At 48.8% G+C, this 27,596-nt stretch overlaps 1 protein-coding gene across 2 annotated transcripts in view; it reads left to right on the forward strand.

Annotated features, from left to right (window-relative positions):
- Positions 1–27,596, forward strand: part of FAM53B (family with sequence similarity 53 member B) — a 43,931-nt gene that overhangs the window by 6,842 nt on the left and 9,493 nt on the right. The window contains exons 2-5 of one of the 2 annotated variants that reach the window (XM_086899449.1): positions 4,338–4,448; positions 9,825–10,057; positions 13,145–13,196; positions 19,699–20,423. In XM_086899449.1, coding sequence (XP_086755575.1) covers positions 9,989–10,057; positions 13,145–13,196; positions 19,699–20,423 — 846 coding nt within the window. In that variant the 5' untranslated portion in view covers positions 4,338–4,448; positions 9,825–9,988. The remainder of the gene's footprint in view (positions 1–4,337; positions 4,449–9,824; positions 10,058–13,144; positions 13,197–19,698; positions 20,424–27,596) is intronic. The other variant, XM_086899450.1, reaches the window with a different exon arrangement.

Consider the following 27,596-nt stretch of genomic DNA (forward strand, 5'->3'; position numbering starts at 1 on the left):
AATGAGGTGTGTTGTACCAGTGCTCCCTTTCAGCTGCACAAAGCCTTCAGGTGAGGGGAGAGCTCTTTCCTTGGTGTTGTAATTGTGATTCCTGACTCCCTGACCTTGCACTGAAACCAGAGCCTTGCTGGGCTCGAGGTCTCACCCACCACATTTACCAGGCTAGCTTGTGCCAGTCCTCAGGGACCATCAGTGGTGATGGCTCAGAAGACTTTTTGGCATGATCTTAGAAAACTGAAGGTGTAAATTTATTTGGAGCTGTTGTTTAAGAAGGATCTATATTTAGTGCCTGCTGTTTAATATCATCCCAGCTTACTCCTGACAAATATGACTGTGTTGTTTTCCTTTCTGCTCAGGACAGAAATATTTATATTGTCTATTCCTCTTCTGCATCCCGACTAATGTTTCCACCATTCTTTCTGTTACTGTCAGTGTAGCTTCTTATTGTCCTTAATCTATAAAAATCTATCTATAAAAATCTATCTATAAAAATCTATCTGTATCTTGTTTTCTAACAGAACCTGCTGTTTAACTCACAGTCTCATTCATTTAAGGTGCTGGCATTATTTTAGGGACTTCAAAATGGTTTACAAATCCAGGATTCATTAATTCCTTCGCTCATTAGGGTTGCAAGTTGATACATGTTTTTTCCATGTGATGAAGGTGGACGTTTTTGCTGCCCTATTTGTCCTGGGCAATCATTCATGTTTGTGCACTGACAGAATACCTGGCGTGATTCCCTTCCTGGCAGCTTTGGAGCTGGGATGGGATGAAGCATTTAGGTCAGTTCTCCTTGGGATGCTGTTTCAGGAGTGGGCTTTGTGCTTCACACCACGCTGGTGCTGGGGCCAACCCCTCTGTCCTTTGGGCTTCCCCTTTCTGTGGCACAGGGGAATCTATTTCTCCTGATTTTCACTTTCTCTTTCTCTTTTGAGAGAAAGAGGGATATATGGAGACTATCCAGAGATGGAGATCTATGGGCTGGAAAATACAGATTTTTAATTTCTTTTTCCCCTTTATTACTGCTTATTCACGCTGTCATAAATGAGCTCAAGCAGTGCAGGACAGGACTGTGTTCCTGCCAGCTCAAATAAAATCAGGGGCTGTTTGCATTTCCACTTACTTTTTTTAAATTTTCCTCACCTCTGAGAAAGGCTGCAAAATCTGGGCTTTTATGGCTTCTAAGCCACAGTGGAGCTCATCCTGCCTTACTCCATGGGGATCAGGGGTATCTCCAGGGAAAAAAGCATCCCAGTTCAGGGAAAATTCTCCTCTGTGGGCATTATTTCTCCAGCTGGGCGATCCCCTGGCAGGGTACCTTGCTTTGGGGCGGTGGTGCCTCGGGCTTGCTGGAGCTGTTCCCCATGGGAAGCATCTCAGTGCTGGCCCTCAGGGATCCCCTGATGGAGCCAAACCTGCAGAAGGTTTGGGCTCTACGTGCTGCTGACACCTCGCAGGAGCCGAGAGCGTGTTACAGCAACAGATTCCGTATTATTCCAGCCTCGCAAGCGTCTCCCTGCGATATTAAAAACACCAGCTAAAAGCCAAGTCCAAACTCTCCATGAATGACTCTGTGGAAATGCTGTCGGGCACGTTTCAGTGCTGCTTTGGCTTTGATTTAGGCGGGTAAACACGGTGAGTGGGTGTTTGCTTTGACTTTTCCCTCGTAGCAAAAGACTTCCTTTGAGGGAAGGCGAAGCCTCCGGTGCCGTTCCCCATCACAGCATCAGCCCGGTGTGCCTGTGGCTGGGTGTTGGCAGTGCCTTCACGGCATGCCTGGGCCTCGTGCCGCCCAGCAGCAGTGGGAACCCCCCAGTTTGCTCAGGATCAGGGATGCCCCTGCCCAGGGCTCTGCTCACGGGGGTGAATAACCCTGGCAGGGCCCGGTTTCTCCATCCGGATGCGGCACAACCATCCCAGCTGGGATGATGCTGCAGGAGGACATCCTTGGCTGCTGTCAGCATCTCCTCCTGCTTATCCCACACTCTGCTCTGTTCCCCTTGAAGCTTCCCAAAATCACCTCTGGCTTTGGCTGCACCAGGATGGCTCTGACATCAGAGATAACCTTTGCCACGTGGTGGACGGTCACTGGGGGAGGCAGGGTGGCTGCAGCCCGTCCTCTCCTTGCCCTGCTGCACCCAGAAGACTCTGCTCATCACACATTCCCCCATCTCCACCAGAGCCATCAAAGCCGGCTCCTTGGCAGCCCCTGCACGTAGGAACCATCTTCTGGTAACAGATTGTTGTGTATTTAATGAACCCGAGGAAAACAAGAGACGCGAAGGCTGCGGGGCGACGCGAGTTTGCTGTTCAGTCTGCCAAATTCACGCTAATTCAGACAACTCACAGATGTTTGGCTGCTCGTTCCTTAAAGAGATTCATGGAAGATGCTGGGCTCGGAAATTTACGGGGACATGGAGGTGGCAGTGTGGGCAAAGGTGTCCTGGCCCTGGAGGGCTCCTTCCCTCCCTGCACTGTGCCTTCCCCTTTTTGGTGTTGATGGCAACGGAGGGACAAACAGCAGGGAAAAGTGCCTTTCCGTCTCTAGGAGGATTAATAAAGGCTCCAGGTTCATCTTTCAGGAGCCCAGGAGCTCTTTGAAAGCCATTTCTCAGCTGAGGAATGAACCCCCAGAGCCTGCTCAAGAGCCAAAGTACTTTGGTCTAATGCAAACAGTGTAGGGTGTGCAGGTGGCAGCAGGCACGTGTGTCACCCTGTGTGGGCACAGAAACCATCCACTGAAAGCTTCTGAAATTCTTTTAATACTGCCTGCTGAGTTCAGGGAGATAATTTCAAGTTTTGGAAGGTTCTATTTTGCTGGGCTTCACGTGAGGGTTCTGCAGTCTTAAAGTATTTATGCATGAAGGGGAGGTGGTAGAACATAATGTGAAGTCTGGTAGTTGATCCATACATCCAGGATTTTCCTGCTTTAAATCCAGGCATGTCCATAAGGGCTGTCAGCCTCTGCCTGTTCTCCATCTCAGCCTTGCAGAAGGGAGAAATCTGACTTACAAGTAGCATCTAAATCAGATCTGACAGCGATGATGGTGTTGTGGGTCTTGGCAAGTGTTCCCAATTACACGGTGAGATGTCCCAGATCCTGCTCCTGCTTCATCTGGGTGGATTTGTAGTGGTCACTGATGAGCAGCACTGTTACAGTCGGTGCTGCAGTGCTGAGCTTGCTTTGCAACTCCAGGATTTGCTTCTCACAGGGGCCCTGAGAGCTCTGGAGCCAGCAAGGAAGCCTGAGTTGGCTGAGAATCCCCCTGACTGAGGGTGGGGAGCCCTGGCACAGGTTACCCAGAGAAGCTGTGGCTGCCCCATCCCTGGAAGTGCCCAAGGCAAGGTTGGTTGGGGTTTGGAGCAGCCTGGACACATGGAAGGTGTCCCTGCCTCTGGCAGGGGTTTGGAATGAGATGAGATTTAAGATCCCTTCCAACCCAAACCATTCAGTGTTTGTACCCCTAGAGCATTATTTTGTGTCTGTAAGCAGGTGGAGGTTGTTTCACAGACAGGTATTCCGAGGGGTTCACGTGCTATTTGAAGTTGTTTATGCTTGAGAAGTGAGTCAGTAAAAGCAGTGTGGTAGGGCTGTTTACTGTCTTCAGCTCAGACATCCCAAGCTGTATATGGGAAAAGAATATAAGGAAGAAACAAGAATTGTTTTTTTGTGTCTGTTTACTAGAGCAGCATGCTCTGAGCAGTAATTAAAAGTAAACCCAGACCCTGCTGCCTTGTTCAGCATCCCTGGTCATTGAGATTAAGCAGCCAAAGCAATTCTCAATTCAGCAATTCCTCAGCTTTTGGGAGCATGGCCAACACTCACAGTGTCTCACAGACCACTGCAAATTCTTGTAATAAATCTCACAACTGGGGCTGTGGTGGAAACCCACAGAAAGGTGAGATGGTTTGTTGGGCCAGCAGGCTGGACTGCTGCTGCTGCTTCAGCTGCTCTTCTCCAGAGGCAGCCCTTGGTCCAGTACTTCCATGGAAATACTCAAAGGTAGCAGCAGTCCCCTAATGAGTGGCATAGGCAACGATTACAGGTTTGCTCGAAGAAAATGTCTAATTTCTGTGGTCACTGGGATCATGCTGTAGGCTCTGTCTGCATGGCCCACACTTCCAGGGATGGGGCAGCCACAACTTCTCTGGGTAACCTGTGCCAGGGCCTCACCACCCTCTCAGGGAAGGATTTTTTCCTAATATCTAATCCAAACCTACTCTCTTTCAGTTTGAAGCCATTCCCCCTTGTCCTGCCACCTCCCATGGCTTGCACCTCTCTCTTGCTGGTCGCTGTTTTGCAATGACTAATATTGCTTTCTTCTTTTCCTTTTCAGTTGCCAGGGAGGAAAAGGCAAAGTCACTGCCAGCACCATTTCCTTCGAGCTAAAGATGTTGAGACAAAGCACCTCTGCCCCTGCCCTGTCCTTTCAGTCCTTCCGCTGCTGGTGTGTACGGGACTCATTCCCCTGCCACTCCTATTCCCTAAGAGCACGGGGGCAATAAACCTTTTACTCAAGGAGATGATGTGTAATTTTCCTTAATTCCTCTTCCTTTTTTTTTGTGAGAGCTTACCCTGCAGTTGAGGTTCAACCCAAGCACGTAAATCTGGGTATGAGCTTGGAGTTCAGGCTCTCCCTAGAGATTGGGGGTGTTTGGATGTGTGGTTTGGGGCTTGGAGTGCAGGGGAGCCTCTGCCTTGTGTGACTTTGGTGTCAGGCTGAGGCAGTACCCAGGCACGCGGAGCAGGGGTCGGGTTGAAATAGCAGAGTTTTATTTGCTCGGTAATTCATTTATGGCTGTGGGCAGGAGCCTGGTGTGTCTGCTGTTCCTGGTAGTGAGGGTTAATCTCAGGTTGCATGTGGCCATCCATGGTGGCTTCACGTGGCATTTTTGGTTCCTAAAGTGGCCCTGTGGGATGGCTGCTGCCATGGGAGGCATCAGCTACGGATTGATGAGTGTGGCTGTAGATGCTGGCTCCATCCAGGCTGTCCTGCTCTGGCATCTGGCATCTGGAGACGAGTTCTGGGCTGTGTTGGTGAGAACCTGTGTTCCTGTGTGAAGCTGTTGGTCAGAATGAGGTGATTATGGTTCTTGAAGCTGTGCAGACCCATGGAGCCATGTTCACACACTGCTTCCCCCTCTGCTACAGGCAGGCAAGTCCTTTACTTACTAATTAGTGCTGAAAGTGTGTCTTTGTCTTGTTAGCCCTGGAAAAGTCTAGTCTGGATGCAAGAAGGAGGCAGAGGAAGACATTTCCTTATTCCATTTCTTCGGCTGGTAGTCTCTGAGTACCTGGAGCTTGGGGCAGCACAGGTTTTTGCCAGGCAGGAGTTGGGCAGGGGTGGAACACTGTGAGAGCCATGGTGTCCTGGATGGTGTTTGCCCTTCCAGCAGCTGGGGAAGACCCTGTGGAGCAGGAGGAAATGACTGCAGGCTCAGGGTGAGATGAGCAGGGCTGCAGCCTTTCTCCTCCCAAGGCTGGGCATCCTGGGGCAGCTCTTTGCTCTTGACAGGGTCCCAGGGGACAATCCTGAAGCAGCTGCCTCGGTGGAAATTTCATCCTTTGAAAGTCACTTGTGCTGACTCATGGTCTTGTTTGCTCAGGACTAGTCCATGGGGCATTTTCAGATTGTAAAGATTTCTTTTCGGGCCCTGAATGGCATCTTTCATGTTTATTGGAGGGTTTTACCCCATAAATAAACTCAATATTCTCTAATGACATAGACTAGTACTCAAGCAAGAGGAACAAACTACCCAAGGCTGAGCCTACTCTGCCCTGTTGCAGAAGACAAATTATTGCCTGAGTGAGGAAATAAACCCAGGCTTAGCTACATGCAAATGATAGACTTCATGGACTTTTTCCAAATTCATAACACATTAAATCAAGAAATTGAAGATGTGCTCCTTGGCATTGTCCAAAGCCCTGAAGGAGAGACAGGCTGTGCAATGGGGAGATTCAGTGTAGCCCCAAATCACTTCTAAGAAGTGGAAGAATGGGGAGAGAGCCATGATTTTTATTTTGGGTGAATATTGCTGTGTTATGCTTGCAGAAAGCCTTAACCCCCACAATTTTCAATCACAGTCACCAGTTTTGGCTATTTCCTCAAATTCTTTGTAGCCCCTCTGTAGGGTTTGGGAGAGGATGACCAGCTGTGCTGTGCCTGGTCCCCACAGAGGTCTGACTGCACAGAGAAATCAAGATGTGCATAGAGGAGGGAATTTCAGTTTCACTGGTGAGGGTGGGATGGTGGTGCAGCCCTAGAATCATGCTCAGAGTTTGGCCCAGAGGGATTAGGTTTGGTTCTTCAGACATGTGGGTATAACCTGCTTTAAATAAACTCCAGAAATCACAGTGGCTCCTTGCTCAGCCATTTTCTTCAAGCCTAGCACAGGGAATAGGGGCAGGGGTAAGGAATGGGGTCCTGCTTGGGTCATGGCTTCTTCACTTTGATCAGCATTAAAAATTCAGCAGGGGCAGGTGATTTATATTCTGAGAGGATTCACACTGTTCTGCTTGCAAGGTGCATCAGCATGCAAAACACAGCTCCAGCTCCTGGTTCCCGTGTGCCCTTTCCACTGTAAATAGGTTTTATGTCAGTGTGTGTGTCTGGAGATGGATTATTGAGCTGGACAGGGGTTGAATGTTTTCTGTGCAGAGGGTGATGATCCCACAGCAGTGGAAATCTGTGTGATGCTGGTCGTTAGTCGTCTTCATGAGGAGTATTTCTAGGGGTCAGACCACGGAATCGTGGGGTTGGTAAGATTGGAAAACACCTCTAAGACCATGGAGTCCAACTGTTTCCCCAGCATGGGCAAGGCCACCACTAACCCTTGTCCACAAGTGCCACATCCACAGGGCTCTTAAATCCCTCCAGGGATGGGGACTCCAGGCTTGGTCATGAGGAAGATTTTCATAATTTGCATGAGGATGTGATACTGGACATTGTTCATGCTCAGTCCAGCCATGGCAGGGCATCTGGCAGACAGTTTGCTGATCCTTGAGGTCTTTTCCTTGCAGTTCAGTGTAGGAGGTGAGCAGGGCATGGCTGTGAGTGGGGCTTGGAGCCTGCTGTGATAACACCAGTCATGTGTGAGACCCCCCTGCAGGGAAGGGCTGTTTATCCCCCGTGAGCAGCTCTAAGGCCGTGCTTGTACCTTGTAAGGAGCATGTTTGTTCCCCAAAGTTTTCCTTTCAAGCCTGTGGATGAGAGTTGGATCATTTAGCTTCACTTTTTTCCAAGCCCAAGACTCCATAGCTGTGATGCTGTCTGGAAAACAGCTCTGAGAGAAACCTCTTCCCACCTCTGCCACTGCAAAGATCACTTGAGGCTTCTGCTTGGTCTGTGTTTTGAGCTATATAGAAAGCAGGGTTTGCTAAAATTTGGGGATTTTTGTGCACTTGAGTTTCTCAGGGGCTTTATAGCTCAGGAGATTCCAGTGGCCGTGGCTCGAGTCTAAACTTAACTGTGACATCATGGTGAAGATAGTTCCTTTATCTGATTGCAAATGAGGAAATATATTTCTCAAAGTAATTAATGGTCCCTGCAGAGTATCTTTTTATTAGCATGTGTGTGTGTGTGAAAGCATCCAGTCTATAAATACACAGTGGTTTCCTCCTCAGCATCAATAGGGTCCATCCTGGCTCTGCAGTTTGTGTCCCATGGCACTTGTTTGCATGGAGAGGATGTGACAGGGCAGGACCGTGCGTCAGGAGCCCTGGGAGGCAGGATGGGGAGCCAGAGATCACGTTTCACTGGAAAGTTTCCCTGTTTTATTGCAGTTTCTCCATGGGGTTGGTTCCAAAACCCAGCCAAGCAGTGGTTAAAATTGCTGATACCTGCAAGTGCGCCTCGGCCCCGGCGTTGGGGGTGGTGGTGGCTGCCAGCAGTTTGCTGTGTTGCCTGTCATTAGGGTTGTGTTAATTGCAGGGGATGCAGAGCAGCAGGGAGGTGTGATGGTGTGCCAGGGCAGGGAGCCTCTGCCTGTACTTGCTGCTGCTCCTGCCTGGGTGTGCATCAGAGTCTGCTGCAGCAGCATTAACCATCACCTCAGGGAAGGGTGATTATTCCTGCAGGAATCATACCTGGCCAAAGTGCTCAGCTGCTTCCATGCTGCTCTTGTTTGATCCTGGTGCTGACAGTGCCACAGTGTCCTCCCAGCACAGAGGGTTTGTCACTGCAGCAAGCACTCCTGTCTCTGTCAGGATCAGGGATATCCCAATATCCTAAGATTGGGATAGATAGAAATCCCAGAATCACAGAATGGTTCCACCCCATGCCATGGGCAGGGACACCTTCCCCTGTCCCAGCTGCTCCATCCCCAGTGTCCAGCCTGGCCTTGGGCACTGCCAGGGATCCAGGGGCAGCCCCAGCTGCTCTGGGCACCTGTGCCAGGGCCTGCCCACCCTCACAACCAAGAATTCCTTCCCAGTATCCCCTCTAACCCTGCAGATAAATTACGTGTCATTTTGACACTCTGAAATGTTTATTTTTCTATTTGACAGTTTTCATTTGGTCACTAGGTTTCCCAGAGGTTTATGATGAAATTACCAGTAAACTGTAAGTTATGAGTACACTGACATCCCACAGAAAGCTGGAGACTGTACCAGGCACCCTTGGGAACAGTAAATCTTCAGAAAATGTATTGATTCCCAATCTTGGCTTTGCACTCTGGATGAACTTTGTCCTCATAAAATAATAGAAGGTGATTTTTCTTTACCAGCCAGCTGGCCTTTAAATGAGCTACTCTTAACACCACTGCAAGCTCTAATCCAAGTAAACATGGACAGGATGATTTAGGAGCTGAGAAGAGCAGCCTTATCAGTTCGGAATAAGGGTTAATACTTAGTGGAATATTTTCATCTATTATCCCTAAATATCACAATTGGCTTTGCCTGGATGCTACAAGATCAGTGTTTTATGCTCTTTGGGCTGTGCAAATGGTGGGTTTGGTTGTTTGCATTAACTGCAAAGCAGCAAAATAGCGAAACAGGATTAGGGGAGCGATTTGGGGAAAACGCTGATTTCGGTAATCAGATTTGAGCTGCAATCTGTCTGCTTTACAAGGGAATAAGTCTGTGGGGAGGATGGCAGGAGGTGAGGCAGGGCTCATGGTCAGGGCTGGGCAGTGCTGTATGAGCTGGCTTGCAGTTTTTGTTTCAAGAGTCTCCTTGTTGTCCTGCCTTAGCTTTTCTTACCTAAAACTACCTAAGAAGTAGGTGAAGATCAAGACGCACAGTGAGGAGTAAGGCAAGGAGCTGTCTCTCCTTCCTTGCAGGCAACTCTTTGCCTTGTGTTTTTCCCTAAAGGGCTCTTCACAGATTGGGAATCACAGAGTGACTGGGGTGGGATAGGTGCATCCAGGGGATTTCACAGCCATAAGGATGCTGGAGAGGCTTTTTCTGCTGGACATCTGCTCCCAACTGGTCTGGGGGCAAAGGGTTGCTGTGAGATCAGCCCTGGAGCTTTCATGAGCTCTTCTTTCAATGCCTTTTGTATCTTCAGTATAGGGGATTCGAGTCCCCTTTTCAAATGGAGAATTCAGAGGAAACTTTATTAATTTGACTGAAATACTTGTGTCCCTGTGGATCACCCTGTGTACCCTGTGTGCTTCCAACAGCTCCTGTGAGTGCCCCATCCTGTGGAACACCTCAGTGCTGATGGGGAGCAGAGGGACACCAGCAGTGTTTAAGATCCTAAAATAAACACACCCCTCAAGCAACCACCATCAGGGTGTTTTTTGGGCAGCCCTTGCCCCTTGCCCAGTGCATCCACCCTCCAGGGATGTCCCCTAAAGCTGTTCCTCTCTCTCTCTCTGTGCAGGGAGCTTTCCACACCCCGAGGCTGTCCCTGCACATCCCCTGAGGAGCCGGCAGGGCCCAGCCTCTCCTGGGGGAACATGGACTGAAAGAGGAGCTTTGCCAGCCCCCAGCTGCCAGCACCCTTTGCCTGGACCCTGATGGACTCCGAGGCAGGACTGCATTACCATGGTGATGATCTTAACCAAAACTCGGGAAAACAAAGGTGCTGACTCCGTAACATGCAGGACTGAGCTGGTAAGCTTTGTGAAATCTCTGTTCAAAACTGTTTTACTGTCTTTGTTCAAAAAGTTTTACAGAACTTTGCTGTAGCTTTTTAATAAGGTTTTTTAGTCCTGCAGGGATGGATCTTTTTAGATGGTTTGTAGCACTGATTTCTACAAAGTTGCATTAATATACATGGAGCAGGTGATTAGTTAATTATTGGAGCGCTGTGCCTTTTGCATATGTGGATTTTAGTAAGCACCCAATGGCATAAACAGTACCAAAAAAAATCAAATCAATGCTGTGAATAACACAGGTGAGAAGTTGCTCCACTGCCAGTGAACAGATGCTCATCATTAATAGGAGCATGAGTAAGTGGGAAGCAGGATTAAGTGGGAGATGGTGAAGGGCAGTGCTGCGGTGCTTAATTTCTCTGGGAGCCTGGGGAGGTGCAAATCCACCATGCTGAATGAGCAGGCAACACCAAAAAAACAAATGAGGGGGGACAAACAAACTAAAAGATGCTGTGAGGGCTGAGTGTACCTATGGTAGGGGGATATAAGGGCAACACAGCTGGAGGCAGGCTCAGAGCAAATGAGGAGGAGGTGCAGGGTGATGGAGAGCCATCAGAGCAAGGCTGGTTGTGGACATTTGTCCCTCTGTTCTCCTGGAGAGATGAGCACGGCCTGAGAAGGAACTGGACTGAAAGGCGGGGTGCTCTGAGAGTCTCAGATAAGGGAGTGCAGGAACACAGCAGGAAGCATCTGGCAGGATGAGCCATAAATGGGCATTCTGAACATAAAAGAAATATAAATGCCTGAGTTTGCTGAGGGTGACAAACTGTCCAGCTGGGCTCCCCAGGCAGAGAGCACAGTGTGCTGGGGTGAAGGCAGGCTGCCCTGGCAGAGAAAGGCAGAGGAGAAGGTGAGCAAGCCAGAGGCAGTGGAAAATCCTGCCTTAAAAGGGTGAAATTTGGGAAGGATATTGATCCATTAAAAAAATACCCTTGCTGTAGTGTTAGCTCCTGTTGGGAAGGCAGCATCACCCACAGCTGCTGCTCAGGGTGGGAAGGGGGAAGCCTGAACATCCAATGGCAGCTGTGCCTTGGGAAGTGTGTGGGGCAGGTGAAGGGGAACTGGCTGCAGAGAGGCTGATGAGAGTAATTCCTTCTACTCCCAAGAGAAGGGCTGGGTGCTCGGGGTGTCTGATGGCAGGTGGTAGAGGTGCAGAGCTGTAACACAAAACTTTGCCCTCGTGTGTTTGCCGAGCGCTTCCCGCAGCTCTGGGGCTGGGTCAGGAGTGCAGGGAGAGCCCTGGGTACACAAGATGAATTGCTGGGTTGCCTGGACTGTTAAATTGGGGCAGACAATCACAAGAAGGCTGGTCCACTAAAGAAAGCAAGAATTTTTCTGTTGACTTCATGGGGAAGGCCAAAAAGTGAAACTCAAAGGAAATAAATGTCTGAGCACTGGGGCAGTATCATCTGCCAACAGCCAGTGGGCTTGTTTGGTTCAGCTCTCAGTTTGGTATACAGACAAAATTCCTACAAAATGGTAATTATATTCTATATGGGACAGGTGTCAGACTCCTCTCCCTCCTGCCTTTGCAGCCAGTGTCTGGTGTCTGGGACTGACACACAGATGTGCACTGGCACAGCCCCTGCCTTCTCTGGAGCTTGTCCCACTTCCATCTTTGCTCCACTTTGGCTGCTCCTTGGAGACAGCTCCCTGTCCTCTCTGCCTCCTGATTAATTCTGCTGATGGATCATAAGGTGGGGCTTGACAGATGGACATATCCTTACTTTGCCTAGAAAAGTGGCACATGCTCCAAAGGTGACTGACCTTTATTCACCTTCTCCACATCTACACCCTGTAGGTGATTTATGCCTCCCTATCCCTCTCTGCTCAGTATTTCCAGCATTCAGTATGTGGGATCCTTTATTAGAATGTCCAGGTGCCATCATTTGGTACATTATTGTTATTGTTATTATTATTATCCTCATTATGCACTGGAGGTGCTAGCACAGAGAAACTGTGGCTGCCCCATCCCTGGAAGTGTCCAAGGCCACTTGGAACAGTCCAAGGCTGGATGGGGCTTGGAGCCACCTGGGACACATGGAAGGAGTCCCTGCCCAGGTGGAACTGGATGGCTTTAAGGTCCTTTCCAACCCAAACCATTCTGAGATTCCATAGTTATGTGAGCAGGGAACATGTAAAACATGGATCAGGAGGGAAGGTGTGAGTGCAGTGGCCTAATGCCAGATAAAACACAATTATGGCAGCGCAGATGAACGTGGGGGCCGTGCTGGTGCTTCCCTCAGATGATGTAAAGCCTCAGTCAGATGGGATGGTGTTGCCAGGATAGACACTTCAGAAGCCAGAATATGGATATTTTTAGGGATAATAAAGGAACAATTAGTATGAAAGTGTGTTTTTGCAGGCATAGCTGAAATGGCATGCAGCTGTGGATAACATATTGATTTATTATATGTGAACCCATCCATGCTCATTTTTAGAAGTCTGGTGGTGTCTCTTACACTGTCAAAAGGAAAATTCTTGGTGAAAAAAGAGTGTGAAAAGCAGCCAGGATTATTTTGTACCCATACAGTGGCATTTCCCCCTATTTTTAGTGCAAATCAGCGATCTGAGCACAGACTCCCCAGAAGTGCTGAGGTGAGGATGCCCTGCCTTAGAAACACATTAAATGCTCAAAAAAGCTAAATAGCTGCTTTGTACCTAGATGGGGAGGCCTTGATGGGCTTGGATGAGGTTCAAGATACCACTTTTGCTCCTTTCTTGCCCAATCCAGTATTACCACTGAATTGCAGCTCCCATTTTAGTTTCTCCAGAGGTTTGGGTTTCGGGGATGGGGACCTTGCTGCAGCTCTTCCCTGATGTAAGGGCTGGCTGCAGCACCCTTGATCTGCCATCTCAGGCCTTGACAAGGACTCTGCACAGCACTTCATTACAGCTGATTTCCTTGAGGAAAGGTGAATGGGTGTGTCCCCTGGTCCCTGCCAGAACAGGGCTGTGGAAAGCTTTGCCCAGGCTGGAGGCAGGGTGGTGTCTGGTGCCCAGGTCGAGTCTGTGAGAAGTGAATAGTTTTTCTGGTTGTTTGCAGCACACTCCAAAGATGAGTCAAGGACCTACCCTCTTCTCTTGTGGCGTGATGGGTAAGTAACAGAAACTTCTCTCCATGTTTCCTCCACTTCTCCTGCTTCCTCATAGTGATGGGCAGGAAGACGTCCTGACTTTTGGATGCCTCCAAAAGCAGCCCAAAACTTCAGTTCTTGACTGTTTTCAAGCAATGGTATACAATGCATGATATAAAACATGTGGTATACAATATGTGATATACAATATGTGATGCAAGCAATAAATAGCAGCATTATCACTAAGATGTTCTACCACCTGGCACAAAGTGGTTGGACAGACCTCAAACAATAAGGAAAATGTTTCATTTTTGCCGTTGACAGTAACCATTGTATAATTATGTTTGATACCTTTTATGTCAGAGCTTGCTATCAATTTTTATGCTGAACAGCTACCAAAATGGATGGAGGATTGGTGCCTTGGCTGGTGATCCTGAAAAACTGATAGTGCCAGAGGATGTGCTGCTGTGTTGTGCTCTTTGGCGTTCGTAGCGGGGAGCCAATCACTGGGAGAGGCCTCAAAACCCAATTAAAATTGTAGGTCAGGTTTGAGCCAAGCTCCTTGCTGTGAAAGCCAATCCTTCACAGACAAAGAGGCTGCCCCTTTTCTTCGTGGACACAACTCTCATTAGCGTTAATGAGAGCCGGGCACATGCACTGACAGGAGATGTCTCCCAAGCTCTCGGATAGCTCCAGCCATTGGGAGTGTGGGGAGATGGAGAGCATTGGTGGTTTTTTTTTCAGATGAAAATCACAAGCTTCAAAGTCAAGAAGGGATAGAGACAGCCTGTTCCCTCTCTCCTGCCTTTCAAACATGAGTGAGGGACAAAGAACCCAAATCAGACGGTTTTGTCTTGCACTGTGGCACTGGCAGGCTCTTCAGCAGATACGCAGAGTCTCTTGCCTAATTGAGAAGCAGCTTGTCTTTAAGAGCTTTTACAGAGCCTTCTGCTTTTTTGTAGCTCTGCTGTGCTGGTCTTCATGGCTGCCAAATTATTCTCCTTCTGAGGGAACTGAATGTCACCTCCTTGACCTCAGCTCGCCCTGTAGTTGTCTCTGCCATGCCCAGTCAAGAGGAGCCCGTCCTTCCCTCGTGTGGGGGCATTCCTTGGCTTGGGTTTCATTTGAGTTCTCCTCCCTGAGTGTTCTTGATGTCCCCAAAAGCAGGCCACAATCACAGGCTAATCCAGTATGAAAACTTGCTTGACTTATTTAAATAAGTTACTGTTGAAATGCAAAACCTGGGGAATATTTCAGGTCAAAGGGCCAAGTTGCTGTTGGTGGAAAGAACTGAGATAAATAAACACAGTGAGGTTTGGACTGGTAACACAGACAACATGAGGAAAAGACTCACAGTCCTATCTATGTTGGAGCTTTGGAGGGAAGTTGGCTGATTTTTTTGTGGTTTTAGACAAAAGAGGATCTTAGAAAAGTCTTTCTGGTGCCTTTGGGGCAAGGGCAGCTTTGGGGAGGGAGGCAGCTTATTTCTGGACTGTGGGGCAGCAGGGAAGAGGGAAACCCAGCCTCTGCCAGGGAGAGCATCATCCAAACCCTGGGGTTTTTCTTGTAAGGTACTGAACACTGCAAGAATCTGAAAATGGATTATAGGTTGTGACCAAACTCAGTATATTGAATAAACATTATGAAAGACTTCCTATATTGGATGATGCATGGTTAGGTCCAATTCTCAGGGTGATCTAAATAATATTTTGGTTTTTAGATTTGTGAGAAATATTTCTGCCAGTGAAATGATAATATTACTAAAAAGATTGGGTTTTATCTTTATATAGCCCTTTGCCTGGAGGAAGATTAAAGGTGAAATGCCTAAAACTATAAATTCAACAACTTCTGCTTTCCCTTCTCCTTGATGGGTCCTTGAAACACCCAGGAGTGTAAGAATTGTCCTGTTGATGGATAGTTTTGGGTTTTTTTGTTTTTTCCTCCTTTTTTTCCCTTTTTCTTCCTCAGCAGTCTCCATGGCAGGTCCCTAATGAGAATAGCAGTGACTGTGCTAGAAAAAGATACCATATCAAAAAATTGTGGCATTAGGGTGGTGAAGGCCTGGCACAGAGCAGATGCAGCTGCTTTATCTCTGGGAATGTTCAAGATCAGATTGGATGGGTCTTGGAGCAACCTGAGATAGTGAAAGGTGTCCCTGCCCATGTCTTTTGTTATCCACCCAAAGGCAGAAAAATTCCAATATAGAAAGTCAAAAATTAATATAATATTTATTATAATTATATATTAATATATAATTAATATAATCCCAGAATGGTTTGAATTGGAAGGGACATTAAAGATCATCTCATTCCTCCTCCTGCCATGGCAGAGACACCTTCCACTATCCCAGGCTGCTCCAAGCCCTGTCCAACCTGACCCAGTAAGAGAAGCTCAGTAGGAGTGTGCTGACAGCCGTGACCTCCTGTTTTCTGTGTAAGCAAGAAATTATCTCCGAGTGAAGCTGCAGGCAGGGTTTTATTGAGGCTGTGACAAGGTGCTTGCGCATGCAGGATCCCAGTCCTGGCCCAGATTGTAAAAGGGAGGAGGAGGATGGCTTTGAGCCCATCGGGGACAGATGCAACACTCATCCTCTGGGAAGTGCTCTTTTCAAAGCAGCCACCATTTCCATTTTCCCTTGGAGGGCTCTCTCAGAGTTTGTCCTCCTAGAGTGCTGCAGCAGAGCAGGATGAGGGATGGGGCACACAGGTCAGCTTGTCTGTCCTTTGGCACTCTCACGTCACTCCTCCACCACGTTTGGCAACACCATCATTCCGAGCGTGCCAGGGCAGGGTTGCAGCCTTGGGCTCACTGTTGCACAGCTCTTTCTTGGAAGTGGCTTTTCACCATCCTTGGGTGATAGAGGAAAGCCAAGGAACCAGGAGAAAAGCCAGCTCATGGAATCATTAAGGTTGGAAAAGACCTCCAAGATGGTGAAGTCCAACCTTGAAGCCCTTCATGGGGATGATGGCCCTTGAATTCATCCTGAAAGCACCTGCCAGGCTTGCATGCCTCCTCTTTCTGAACCAGAGTTTTCTGCAATTTCAGGGTTTTTTTTTTTGGAGAGGCCATCAGTGTAGAGCATCTTGGTGCACATTCAAACACAGCCACCCTGCAAAGACAAAAACTGCTCAGGGAATTGTGGTGAGGTGTGGCTGGAGCAGGGACACCTCTCCAGAGGATCCTGTTGAAGACCTGGGCACACTTCACTGTCGAGGTCAGGGATATCCCTCCCCCCTGCAGGCTGTTGGAACAAGGAGCCCACAGGTGTGTTTAATCTCCAGAGTAGATTTTGGAGCTGTTGTTTTCATTTCCCATTGAAGCACAGCTCTGCCCATCGTATTTTCATCTTATTTCTGCACTAGGAAAGCTCCTTGGCACTGCCATCAGCTAATTACAGCCATTAAATGTGTTCCACACTTAGAAATTATCTCCTGAACATAAATAGGGGGCAGTGGAAAATGCAGGCTGCCTTTTCCCCCGTGCACAGGGACTGTGAGACTAAAATTCAACTTGAACAACATGGAAAAAAAAGGGGAATTGGATGTGCACCTGTGCGCAGACAAATGTTTGGGTTAGGTTCCAAACAGAATTTATCTGCCAAAAAGGATAAGAAAAATTGATTGAAACCCTTAATTGCTTTACAGGTTGCCATAATAAATTATGTATTAATGTAAATTATTTCATGGGAAAAGAACGTAGGGGAAACTTGAGCAGAAGGATCATGCATTATGTATAAAAAGGAACTGTAAAAATATTATAGCAGCACATTTGTGTCGCTGTAGTTAAAGTTGTGTCAGCGTTTTGGTTTTACACCCTTCTCTGTGGTTATGAGTGGTCATTAAAATTTACTCTGTGTCACCAGAGGAGCACAGCAGTCATTTAAAAAGCCCGGGGCCATCACTGAGCTGCAAAGTGCCCGATGTGTCTGTGTGCTGCTCCTGCAAAACCCAGAGCTCAGCCTTTGGAAGCCTGGCTGTGATGCTCTGGGGGTGGATCCTGTTCTCTCAAGGTTCCCAAAGCTCTCAAGGGTGGAGGACAACACCCATCTCCCCAATTTTGGGATGTTGCTCCAGTCCACCAGCACCACAAGGGTTTGTTTGATGCACTGAAGGTTTTGTGAGAGAACAGCTGGGTTTTGTTAAGGTGTCAGTGTTTATTTTTTGCAGTTTTAAGTCCAAATCCAGAAGTGAGTTGCTATTTCATCCTGGGACGCTAACAGCCAAGAAGGACCTGTTTAAGCAGGACAAGATCCCCTCAGGCTGCACTTACAGCATGCTCTGGTTGTCTCTTTGTTTTCCAGTAGGCAAAGGAGATTTTTCCAGCCTGGCAGCTTGCTTGCAGACCAAGGGGTTCTCGTGGTGGGTTTTATCCTGGAACAAATTGCTGCCTCAGGGTAAACCAGGCTGAGGTTTGTAGTTTAAGAAAATTAATACATGTTTAACTGCAGCAGAATTAATGGCTCCAGTGCAATTATTGTTATCAACGTGGGCAGTATGGGAATCTCAGTCTTTAAAAATTGAGCAGAAAACCAGCTGCTTTTCCTCAATAAGGATTTCCAGAGTTCTTTAATTATACCCTCAGCCATTAGACTACATAATTTTCAATTTTTTTTCAGGGCAACCTGCTTCCTATTTGCACTGAAAACCCATTTTCTGGGCTATCTGGTATTTTGGGACTGGTCAGTGATGGCTGAGGACTCAGAGGGGCCAGGCTGTGCCAGCTCACATTGTGCAAGGGGAAAAAGCAAATAACCCCAAGCTGGGGCTGGGGATAGTGGTGCTTTTACCATTTGCTTTGCCAGGTTTGGAAGATTTATAGCTGTTTGTGCTGAAGCAGGGGTGAAAGAGGAAGGTGTCCTGTATCCTCCTCACTAAGGCCTTTTGTACAGTCTCCGGCCAGAGGATCGTGGCAGCTTGCCACAAAAAATCGGTTTCTATTTCTGTTTCTTTTGTCTGCTGACCTGACCCAAGAAATCTCTCTGCTGGCAGCATAGTACAGAGGAAAAATAATAAAGATCTAAACATAGATGGAGTTGTCTAGCACGGATTTCTCACTTTTCATTGTGTTTATTAAAATGAGGAGAGCAACAGTTGAAATGCCGTGCGGTTATTGCGGGCAGAGCCGGGCTGTTTGTGGCTGGAGCTGTTATGGCAGCAGCTGGAGGCAGGGAGAAATGGGAAAATCGGCCAAGAGCGGTGCAAGGGGCCCCAAATCTGACCTCCTGACTTGAAACCTTAGTCAGAAGCGTTCTGCACCATTGCATCTTCCCTACCAGGCTGGTACCTGCAGCTGCGGGCTGGGCACGGCTTTTAATTCATCCTTCAGTTGCCTGAGTGGAAATACCCAAAAAGCCCCCCAAAATACTGCATGGTTTAGACAGAATCATGCGAAACTTAGCAGTGCCTGTTCTCCAGCACGGCTGGGCTCTGCTTGCAGCAGCCAATGACAAAAACAGGCACTGGTGAGAGGCTGTTGGCTGATGACTTTTTTCCACTGCAGCAGCCGGCGGGGTTGTCCTGCCATGGTTTTCCTGTTGAGTGTTGAAGGTGTATCTGCACAGAGCCCTGTCCTTTGCAGGGCAGCCCAGCCTTTCTTCTTTTGTTTCTTTTCCCTTTGCTTTCTTCTTTTGCTGTCAGGGGGATGTGTGTGGGAATGAGATCATCCTCCTCAATCCTCTCTTCTGACGTGGCTATGGGTGGGAAGCTGGGGAAGGGTCTGGAGCACAAGTCTGATAAGAAGAGCTGAGGGGGCTCAGCCTTCTCATTCTCCACAACTCCCTGACAGAAGGGTGCAGCCAGGTGGGGGTCTCCTTCCAGGTAAAAAAATAATAAAACAAGAGGAAGCTGCCTCAATGTGCACCAAGGGAGGTTTAGATTGGATTTTATGGAAAATTTCTTCATGGAAAGAGCTGTCCAGCCCTAGGGCAGTGGTGGAGTCCCCATCCCTGAAGGGATTTAAAAGCTGAGCGGATGTGGCCCTTGGGGATGTGGGTGAGTGGTGGCCTTGGCAGTGCTGGGTTAATGGCTGGACTCGATGATCCTGGAGGGCTTTTCCACCCTCAGCGATTCTGTGATTCCATGTCTTTTAAATTCAGCTGTAAATTCAGGCAATTGTCAGTTGTGAAGCCCAGGACAAACCACACACTTCTGCGACACAATTTAGCACAGAGATAACCAATGGCCACAACATTTTACACCGCTGAATTCCCCTCAGCTAGCGCAACCTGGAATATTCAGAGGCATGTTTTTATCTTCTTCTAGCAGTTTTGCTCCTGCTGGGACTGTCACTTTGTCTCTCTCTCCATCTACACCACACAACCCTCTCTGCTGGCAGTTCGGGAAACCATATTCCAAGAGTTAATTAATTTGTACTGGAAAACGTCCCATATGCTACTCTTTTTGTTTATGGACGTAGAAAGCGAGTCGCAGAATTAATTAACGCTAATGCCTGTGCGTGTGTGTTGTTTGTTGTTTTGTTTTGTTTGGTTTTTTTGGTTTTTTTTCCTTTCTCCTTTCTGAACCAGAAAATGACAGATGGAGAGATCTCAGCAGGAAATGCCCACTCCAGCTCGAGCAGCCGGGCGCCAGCATCTGGGACTGCCTGTCGGACAAGGGCGAGGAGGGCTCGCGGTGGCCGAGGGACACGGCCGGCACCTGCTCCGTCACCAACCTGATCAAGGACCTGAGCCTCAGCGACCCCCACGGCCACCCCTCAGCCCCTCCCAGCAAGCGCCAGTGCCGCTCGCTGTCCTTCTCCGATGAGATGTCGGGCTGTGGGACCTCGTGGAGACCCCTGGGCTCCAAGGTGTGGACGCCGGTGGAGAAGAGGCGCTGCTACAGCGGCGGCAGCGTCCAGCGCTACTCCAATGGCTTCGCCACCATGCAGAGGAGCTCCAGCTTCAGCCTGCCCGCCCGCTCCAACCCGCTCTGCGGCGAGCATCCCGCCCTCGCCGCCCGCCTGGGCGGCCAGCCCAGGAAATCGGCTGCTGGAGGGCACGGGGGTGACAGGGTGGACATTCAGAGGTCCCTGTCCTGCTCGCACGACCGCTTCTCGTGCTCGGAGTACGGCGCGCCCTCAGCCAGCAGCACGCCGGCCTCCACGCCCGAGCTGGGCCGCCGCGCCGCCGGCCTCTCCCGCAGCCGCTCCCAGCCCTGCGTCCTCAACGACAAAAAGGTTGGAATCAAGCGGAGGAGGCCGGAGGAGGTGCAGGAGCAGCGGCCCTCGCTGGACCTCGCCAAGATGACCCAGGTAAGAGGCGGCGGGGCCGTCCCTGCAAGGGCCTCAGCTGGTCTCTGCTTTGCTCAAGAGCCTTCAGCATCCCCCAGGGGGGTCTGAGCACGAAGAGTAATGTGGGGGTTATGGGGAAACACAGCCTTCTGTCCAGGCAGGATAACCCCTTCCCTTCTAAATGGATCTCTTTAGCAAGTTCATGCATTTCTCTTGCATGCCAAGTCCACCATGTCGTCATTTCCTTGTGGCATGGGTTTTGAGCAGGAACATGTTAAACCCCACGTTTCAGAGTTCAGGGGAGAGGAGCCTTGGGCCTGCCATGCTGAGATGAAGGCAGCACCCCAAGGCACCCAGCCCTGGCTCCGTCAGGTGCCGAATTCTGACTGCTACAGGCTTTACTTGCTCTTAAGCTCTGTAATTTTCCACTCTGGAGATGTTATCACGTTTCATTTTCAGTTGCAAACACAGAGCACAACCTCCCTCTTCGATCTGCTGTGCAGAGCCAGATAACAGATCCAAAGCACGAATCAGGGAGGATTTTACTCCTTGGTCCTTTCCTTGCTGGACTAAGTGACTGGACATGAGCAAGAGACTGAGCAGGAGGCTGCACTGAAGGACAACATTTCCCTTCCACCCTCATAAGATTTCCTGCAGTTTTATGATTTGACATTTCCCACATCAATAATTTACAGTCACAAAGTCAGTGACACCATCAGTTCAGTGTGGAATGGAGATAATGGGGGGTGTGAAGGCTCCAGGGCTCCCACTGTGGGAGCAGGGGTGTCCTGGCCACCTCCCAGCGTGGGCTGTCACCTTCTGCTGGCCTTAAAATTTCCCCCATGGTTTCAGTTCCATGTGGTCACCTGCTGTGCTTCATCCCAGAGTTGCCTGTGCTGGGAGTGTTTGCCCTAAAGGTTTTTTATGGTGCTGGGGCCAGCAAAGCCTGTGTGGTGCAAGGCATTCCCTTGTTGTCTGCAGGGAAACTGCTGGGAGAAATTCACCATATGGGTGAGATCCAACATTGTGTGTGCATTTTCTCCTTACAAGAACATGATATTTTATGATGTTCTGCGCTTGGCAGTGCAGAGGGTGTTTGAAGGAGTGCCGTGGTATTGGAGGAAGAGATCATCTTTTCCTCCTCCAGAAGAGCTTAGAGGATAAAAAGGGTGAAGGAGTCACATATTTGGGTGAGATCAGGCAAAAAACATGAAGATTCCTTTTGTCTTTTCATAAATCACAGCAACAACATTTATTATGCCACGCTTATTTTATAAGATAATAAGCTGGATGAACAGTAAAACCCATATACATGCATTGTTATATTTTATTAACCACAGGGTGGAATAGCACAACTGCCCCCTGATTCTCTCTGTACAAGCAGACAAGCATCATTTCACTTCCCTGGAAGTGTGTAAGGTTGGAGGGGGCTTGGGATAACCCAGTCCAGTGGAAGGTGTTCCTGCCCATAGCAAGGGGTGGAATGAGAAGGGCTTTAGGGACCCTCTCAGTCCAGAGCATTCTGTGGTTCTCTGGTCTGATGGACAGGGAAGGAGGAGGCTGTGACAGGCTCTGGCTGGACAGACATTTGTTGCCCTCTGAGGAGGTTCTGAGGCAGCTGTTCCATTGCATCAGTCCAAGGTGGAAAGTTTGCTGGCTGGTTTGAAAAGAAAGGGTTTGGCCAAGGAGATCCTGAGGGTCAGCAGGAGCTTCCCTTTCCCTCTGGTGGATGCTGAGCCCAGGCGCATGTTTATAATTTGGATGGCCATGGCTTTGACATGGGTGGGTGATCCAAGGATGACAAAAAAGCTAATCACTTGGATGTCCAAAAGCAGCTCAGTCCATGTTCCTGGAAAACCCTCAGCTTGAGGAATAGTTGTGTTTTCTCTGGCTGCTGTCCTCCACATCACAACATCTTCCAAAGTGAGAAAGCAATGCCTGGATGCTCAGTATTGCTCAGTGTTGGGGTGTTTCATCCTTTGGGAGAAGTGATACCACAAGGAGAGGGTCAGAAGCTCCACACCGTGTGGCACAAGCTCTGTAGGGATGGGGAAGGGGCTGCCTGGTGCAGAATCTCTCCTGAAGTCAGTGGGCATGCCCTCCCCCAGCCCCTCTGGGCCAGGCTGGGTGGCCGGAGCTGCTGCCGAACACCCGGTGGTTGCTACAACCAACAACCAACAACAGCATCACTAAGGAACTCCAGTGGGATCCAGTCCAAGCAGGTCCCACGGATATTTTCATTTTCCAGGCAGGAAAGCCAGCTGGGCTCAGGTGCTCGTGGCAGTGGGTGAATCCCCAAGGCAGGGCTGTGCTGCCGGGTGTGGGGCAGCAGGGCTGCAGCAGAGTGGGAAGAAAGCAAAGGCCAGGGTTTCAGAGCTGAGGGGTTCTGGAGAGCAGCGCTGGCAGGCGGCTCTCGGCGTGGGAGGACTGGCACAGAGGGACGAGCAGGATGAGGCAAGTCATGGGGAGCATTCTTGCCTTTGGTGGGGCACGGTCAGAGCCCTCCCTGGGATGGGAATGCCAGGAAAACCAACTAATTCCTCATGGGGAATAAATGTGTTCGAGAAAACCCTGCACGTTTGGGTATCCCCCAGGCTGCTTTTAATGCTTCCAGCCCAGAAGAATGCAAAGTTGGGTGATTTTGGAGGAAGAGCTGAAATAATGGCAAAGTGTCTTTGTGGCTGAATGTGTGCTCAAGTCTGGGTTTATATGGGGTAAAAACACCTCATGTGCAGTGGGCAAAGCGAAGGACAGCTAAAGTGTCCAGACTGCACTTTCCAGTTACCCACAAAGGATTCACTTTTCAGATGGAGAAGCTGAGACATGGGGCTTTCCCTGAGTCCCCAGGTGCTAATGTCAGACTGGGAACTGAGCTTTGAGGTGCTGGGTGCTGGACCAGCATCTGGATCTGGTTAATCTGGCAGATCGGTTAATTTTTCACTTGAGCTGGGAACCACATGTGTTTGTAGGCCTGAAACCTGGTACCATAATCAAAACAAAAATAATTTGACCTGAAAGAAATGTTTTCTTCATACCAGGAGGGATATTTAGGCCAAGCAGGAGGGGAGGGAGCTGCTCCTGGAAGCAATTACATGGCTACATAACTGGACTAATTAAGAGAGAAATCTAAACGTTGAAGTTAAGCTGGGAGGGAAAATACTTAGGAAAATATTGCCTTTCATTCCTCAAAATCCTGGTTGTGTCTCTTCTGTCTTCAATTCCATAGCCCAGAGAGGGAAGGTGAGCCCATATCCCTCTCTTTATTATTTACTCATATGGCACCAAACCAGGCAGGCTTCAACTTCAGGCAGCAACTGAGTTGTGCACATGGTTGTCATTGAAAGATCAACAACTTTTAAAGCCCTAGGCACCAAGACAGTCCTTGTGCTCCTTTTAAATGCACATGAACTCTTTGCCTTGTGCCTCTTTGCCTTCAAACTGGGAGTCATCCAGGGGGATCTCAGTCAGGTGAGTGGGTGATGATGAGGTGTTGTTTAATTATCACGAGGCTGGAGGCAAGTGAGGTTGGAAGAAACTGGTTTCTGTTCTTCCCCCCAGTCAAGGTGAGTTTGGGTACCTGGTCTGGCATCTCTGACCTCTTTAACATGAGGACTTGAACCATCCTCTCGTTTCAATGTAGGGTTTCCAGCCTCAGCTTTTATTCCCCCTTTCCACATGAAGTACAAGCCCAAGGAGGACACATCCCACCTTCCTGATCCCAGAGTTGTTCTGACAGAGAGTTAATGAATCTCCTCACAGCTTGCTCTCCTTCCCAGGCAGTGCTCTTGGCCTCACAGCCCATGGGAACTGTGTCTGTACTGGCAGGCCATGATCAGAAATGGTTTGGATCAGATTTTTCCATTAATTGGGAGGTTTTTCTTTTTCTGATGTGGGTGCATCTAAAATAAATGGGAAATGAGAAGTGTTGCAAAGGAGAGGTGGCTTAGACCCCAGGAGTGCTCCCAGCTGGGCTGATTTTGGCAGGAATGAGTGGTTTTACCCTTTGCAAGTCACTCAGAGAAGCATCTGGGTGAATCAGGGGAGAAGATGGATTTTCTAAAAGAAATTCACACTCTGCCAGGGATGCTTTGTGGTGGAGAGACACCTGCTGGGTTTTCCTCCGCAGTGGTGTGGTGGATTCTTCTCCAGAGGAACTTGACATGTCCCACCTCCACATCTGCTGCTTTCTGACATCCTGGTGTGAACATTTCCTGGGATCTCGGGCGTTGTGTGCCAAAACATCTCTCAGCAGCACAAACATTGGGTTTGGTGGCTTGGCTGAGTCATTGACGGGAAGCCAAGCCATAGGCCAGCCCTGATGTTGGTGTGTGCAGATTGCCTTCCTTCCCACAGGCTTGGGCAGCTGCAGGGGACACATGACACGTCCCTCACACCAGTGACTGCCACCCTCAGTGGGAATTTGCAATAATCCCCAGCTGCGGCCACGCAAGCCCTCGCTATCTCTTCCCCATTCTGCTTCCTGCCATCAAAAATTCTGACGTGGTGGTCACTGAGAGATTTCAGTTTGTATTAGAACAGTTCCAAACACAGCTATCCTTTATACAGATGTGTTTTTTGAATGGATAATTTATATATATATATATAATTTTTTTAACATATATTCTTATATATATATTTAAGAATATATGTAGACGTTTAAGGCCAGGTTACATAGAGCCTGGAGCAGCCTGGACTAGTGGAAAGCGTCCCTGCCCAAGTCAAAGATTGGAACATGATGGACTTTGAAGTTCCAACTCAAACCATTCTATTTTTCTAATTTTTAATGTATATATGTATTTGTTCAACCCAGCCATGTTCCCTTGCAGCACAAACCTCAAGCAGGAGTAGCCCTGGCTGGAAATGGAGGGTGGTGCTGTAGAGTTTGAAAATACAACTTTCCATGAAAAGAAAGGCACAAATATCTCAGTGGCATGTAAGGCACTGCACTGCTGGCAGGAAGTGTCAGATGTGATGAGATACTGGTTCCTCCCAGTTGTAGGATCTGTGTACTGGTAGCAAATTGAGGCTTGGAGGTGGCTCTTGTGCCCCATTTCTGATGGTTCTTCAAGGTTTTAGTCCCTCTGAGCCTTCAGAGAGGTTGCAGTTTGAAGAGCTACATCTCTCCTAACAAATACAGTACTCCTGGTCTTTTCCTCCTGAGTTTTCTCTAATATCCATTTAATTTTCTGCAAAGGTTGTACCCATAAACACTGAGGATTTCCAGGTAGCTGTCAAAGTATCTCTCCTCTGTGAAGCTCTGTATTATGTAAGGTCTTGCAGTATATGGGACAGAGAGTAGCTACTCTAGAATAAATAAAGAATTAAAATACAACATTCCTCTGCATTTCCATGGCCTATGGAGAACATCCTGTGGTTGTGAGTTCATAGACAGCTTCTTCCCTGTGAGGGATGGGTGGATGAGAGGGTGCTGGCAGCAGTGGGCACCAGCTGAGGAGGAGGTGAGGGTGAAGCCCTGGGTGTGCCTGATGAGGGTGAGTTATAGAGAGGACTTTGTGCCCGTTGTGGGAAGGGTCTGGGCACAAGGGCACCATTGACGTTGTTCCCTGGCTGCCTGGACAGACAGAGCCTTTCACAGGGTGACTTCACTGCCCTGGGAGGAGCACGTGCCTTCAGAGGATGGAGTCATCTGCACCAGGAATCACAGGAGCATCCCTCTGAAATGAGGATGTGTGGTTCTTGTGGTTTTCAGGGTTAAAATCAGCTCCAGCCTGGGCTGGAGATCCATGGGGTCACCAGACACAGTGCAGTGTGTAATGCTCATGATGGCTGGGAGCCTAGCTGGCCCCTCTGCCTTGTTTTCCCTTCCAAACTTAGGAGTGCTGGCAGTTTCCATGAGGATCCAGGCACAAAGGAGTTTGTACACTCCCAGAGCTGAAGGAAGCAGCCCACAGGTTTGAAATGTTTCGGGCTGGTCTTGGCACTGAGTGGGAAAAAGTGGGAAAAGGGACCTCTCCTCTCTGAGCACCCAAGTCTTTCCTTGAGGGTAGAAATCTCTAATTTTCACATAAGAAGATTTTCTGTTTAAATTTTGGCACCTTTCAGGCTTGCTGGAGAGGGCAGGAGAGGTGGCAGGGATCTTGGTTGGTGTCAGCACCCACTCCAGTCAGTGACAAGTATTTCCAAGTGTAGTGATAGGCAGAAAACTGGAGGTTTTAAATTCCATACGTATCCCAGGAAATAGTTTGCTGTTGATGTAACTTTTGAGAGAGATTCCAGCTTCCAAGCCCCAGTGTTTTTTAAATAAACAGGAATGTGAGTCTGCAAAGGTCAGTTTGTGGCTCGGTGGGAAAAAGCCTTTGGTTGAGGATCAAAAGAAACTGGTAGGTTTGAAAGTGGAAGGAACATCTTCCCCTGTCCTAGGCTGCTCCTAGCCCCATCCAACCTGGCCTTGGACATTTCCAGGGATCCAGGGGCAGCCCCAGCTGCTCTGGGCACCTGTGCCAGGGCCTGCCCACCCTGCCAGGGAACAATTCCTTCCCAATATCCCATCTAACCCTGCCTTCTGTCAGTTTGAAGCTGTTCCCCCTTATCCTGTCTTGTCTAAAGTCCCTCCGCGGCAGCACCTTCAGGCACAGGAAGGAGCTCTAAGGTCTCTCCCAGTTCCATCCCATTCCACCCCCTGCTCCCAGCTCCACCCCTCCACGAGGCCCAGGGATGCAGGGTTGAGTGTTGCACCCTTTGTTCACACTCACATGGGAGGACAGGGCTGGGAACACAAACAAAGCTTGGCAGTGTCTGTCCCAAACATGGACAAAATCCAATTGTATCCCGAGGATGCACATCTGATTCACCATGTGCTGTTTAACCCTTCTGTCCCCAGGCTTGTATGCTGTGTGACTCCAAAAAGCAGCTTTTAGAAAGCACAGAGATTCACCCTGGAAGGAGTCAGCATGCTCAAAAGTGGCATTTTGGCTCAAAAAAGCCAAGAGGGATTTTTCACTACGGTTTACAAAAAACCCTCCTGCAGCACTCTGGGAGCTACTAGGTTAGAGCTACTGGGAGTTACTTGGAACAATTTGCCTTGCAAAAATCTCCCAAAGCATTCCAGGAAGGCAAAACATTTCAAGAAATGGTGCTAAATAAATAAATAGATAAATAGGTAATAAATGAAGAAGGGTCCTTTATTTTTTCCTTTCCAGAAAAAGATGCTCAGGGTTAACCCTAGGTTGAGGC

This window comes from Cyanistes caeruleus, chromosome 8, assembly GCF_971803275.1.
Source record: "Cyanistes caeruleus chromosome 8, bCyaCae1.hap1.1, whole genome shotgun sequence".
Taxonomy (NCBI): domain Eukaryota; kingdom Metazoa; phylum Chordata; class Aves; order Passeriformes; family Paridae; genus Cyanistes; species Cyanistes caeruleus.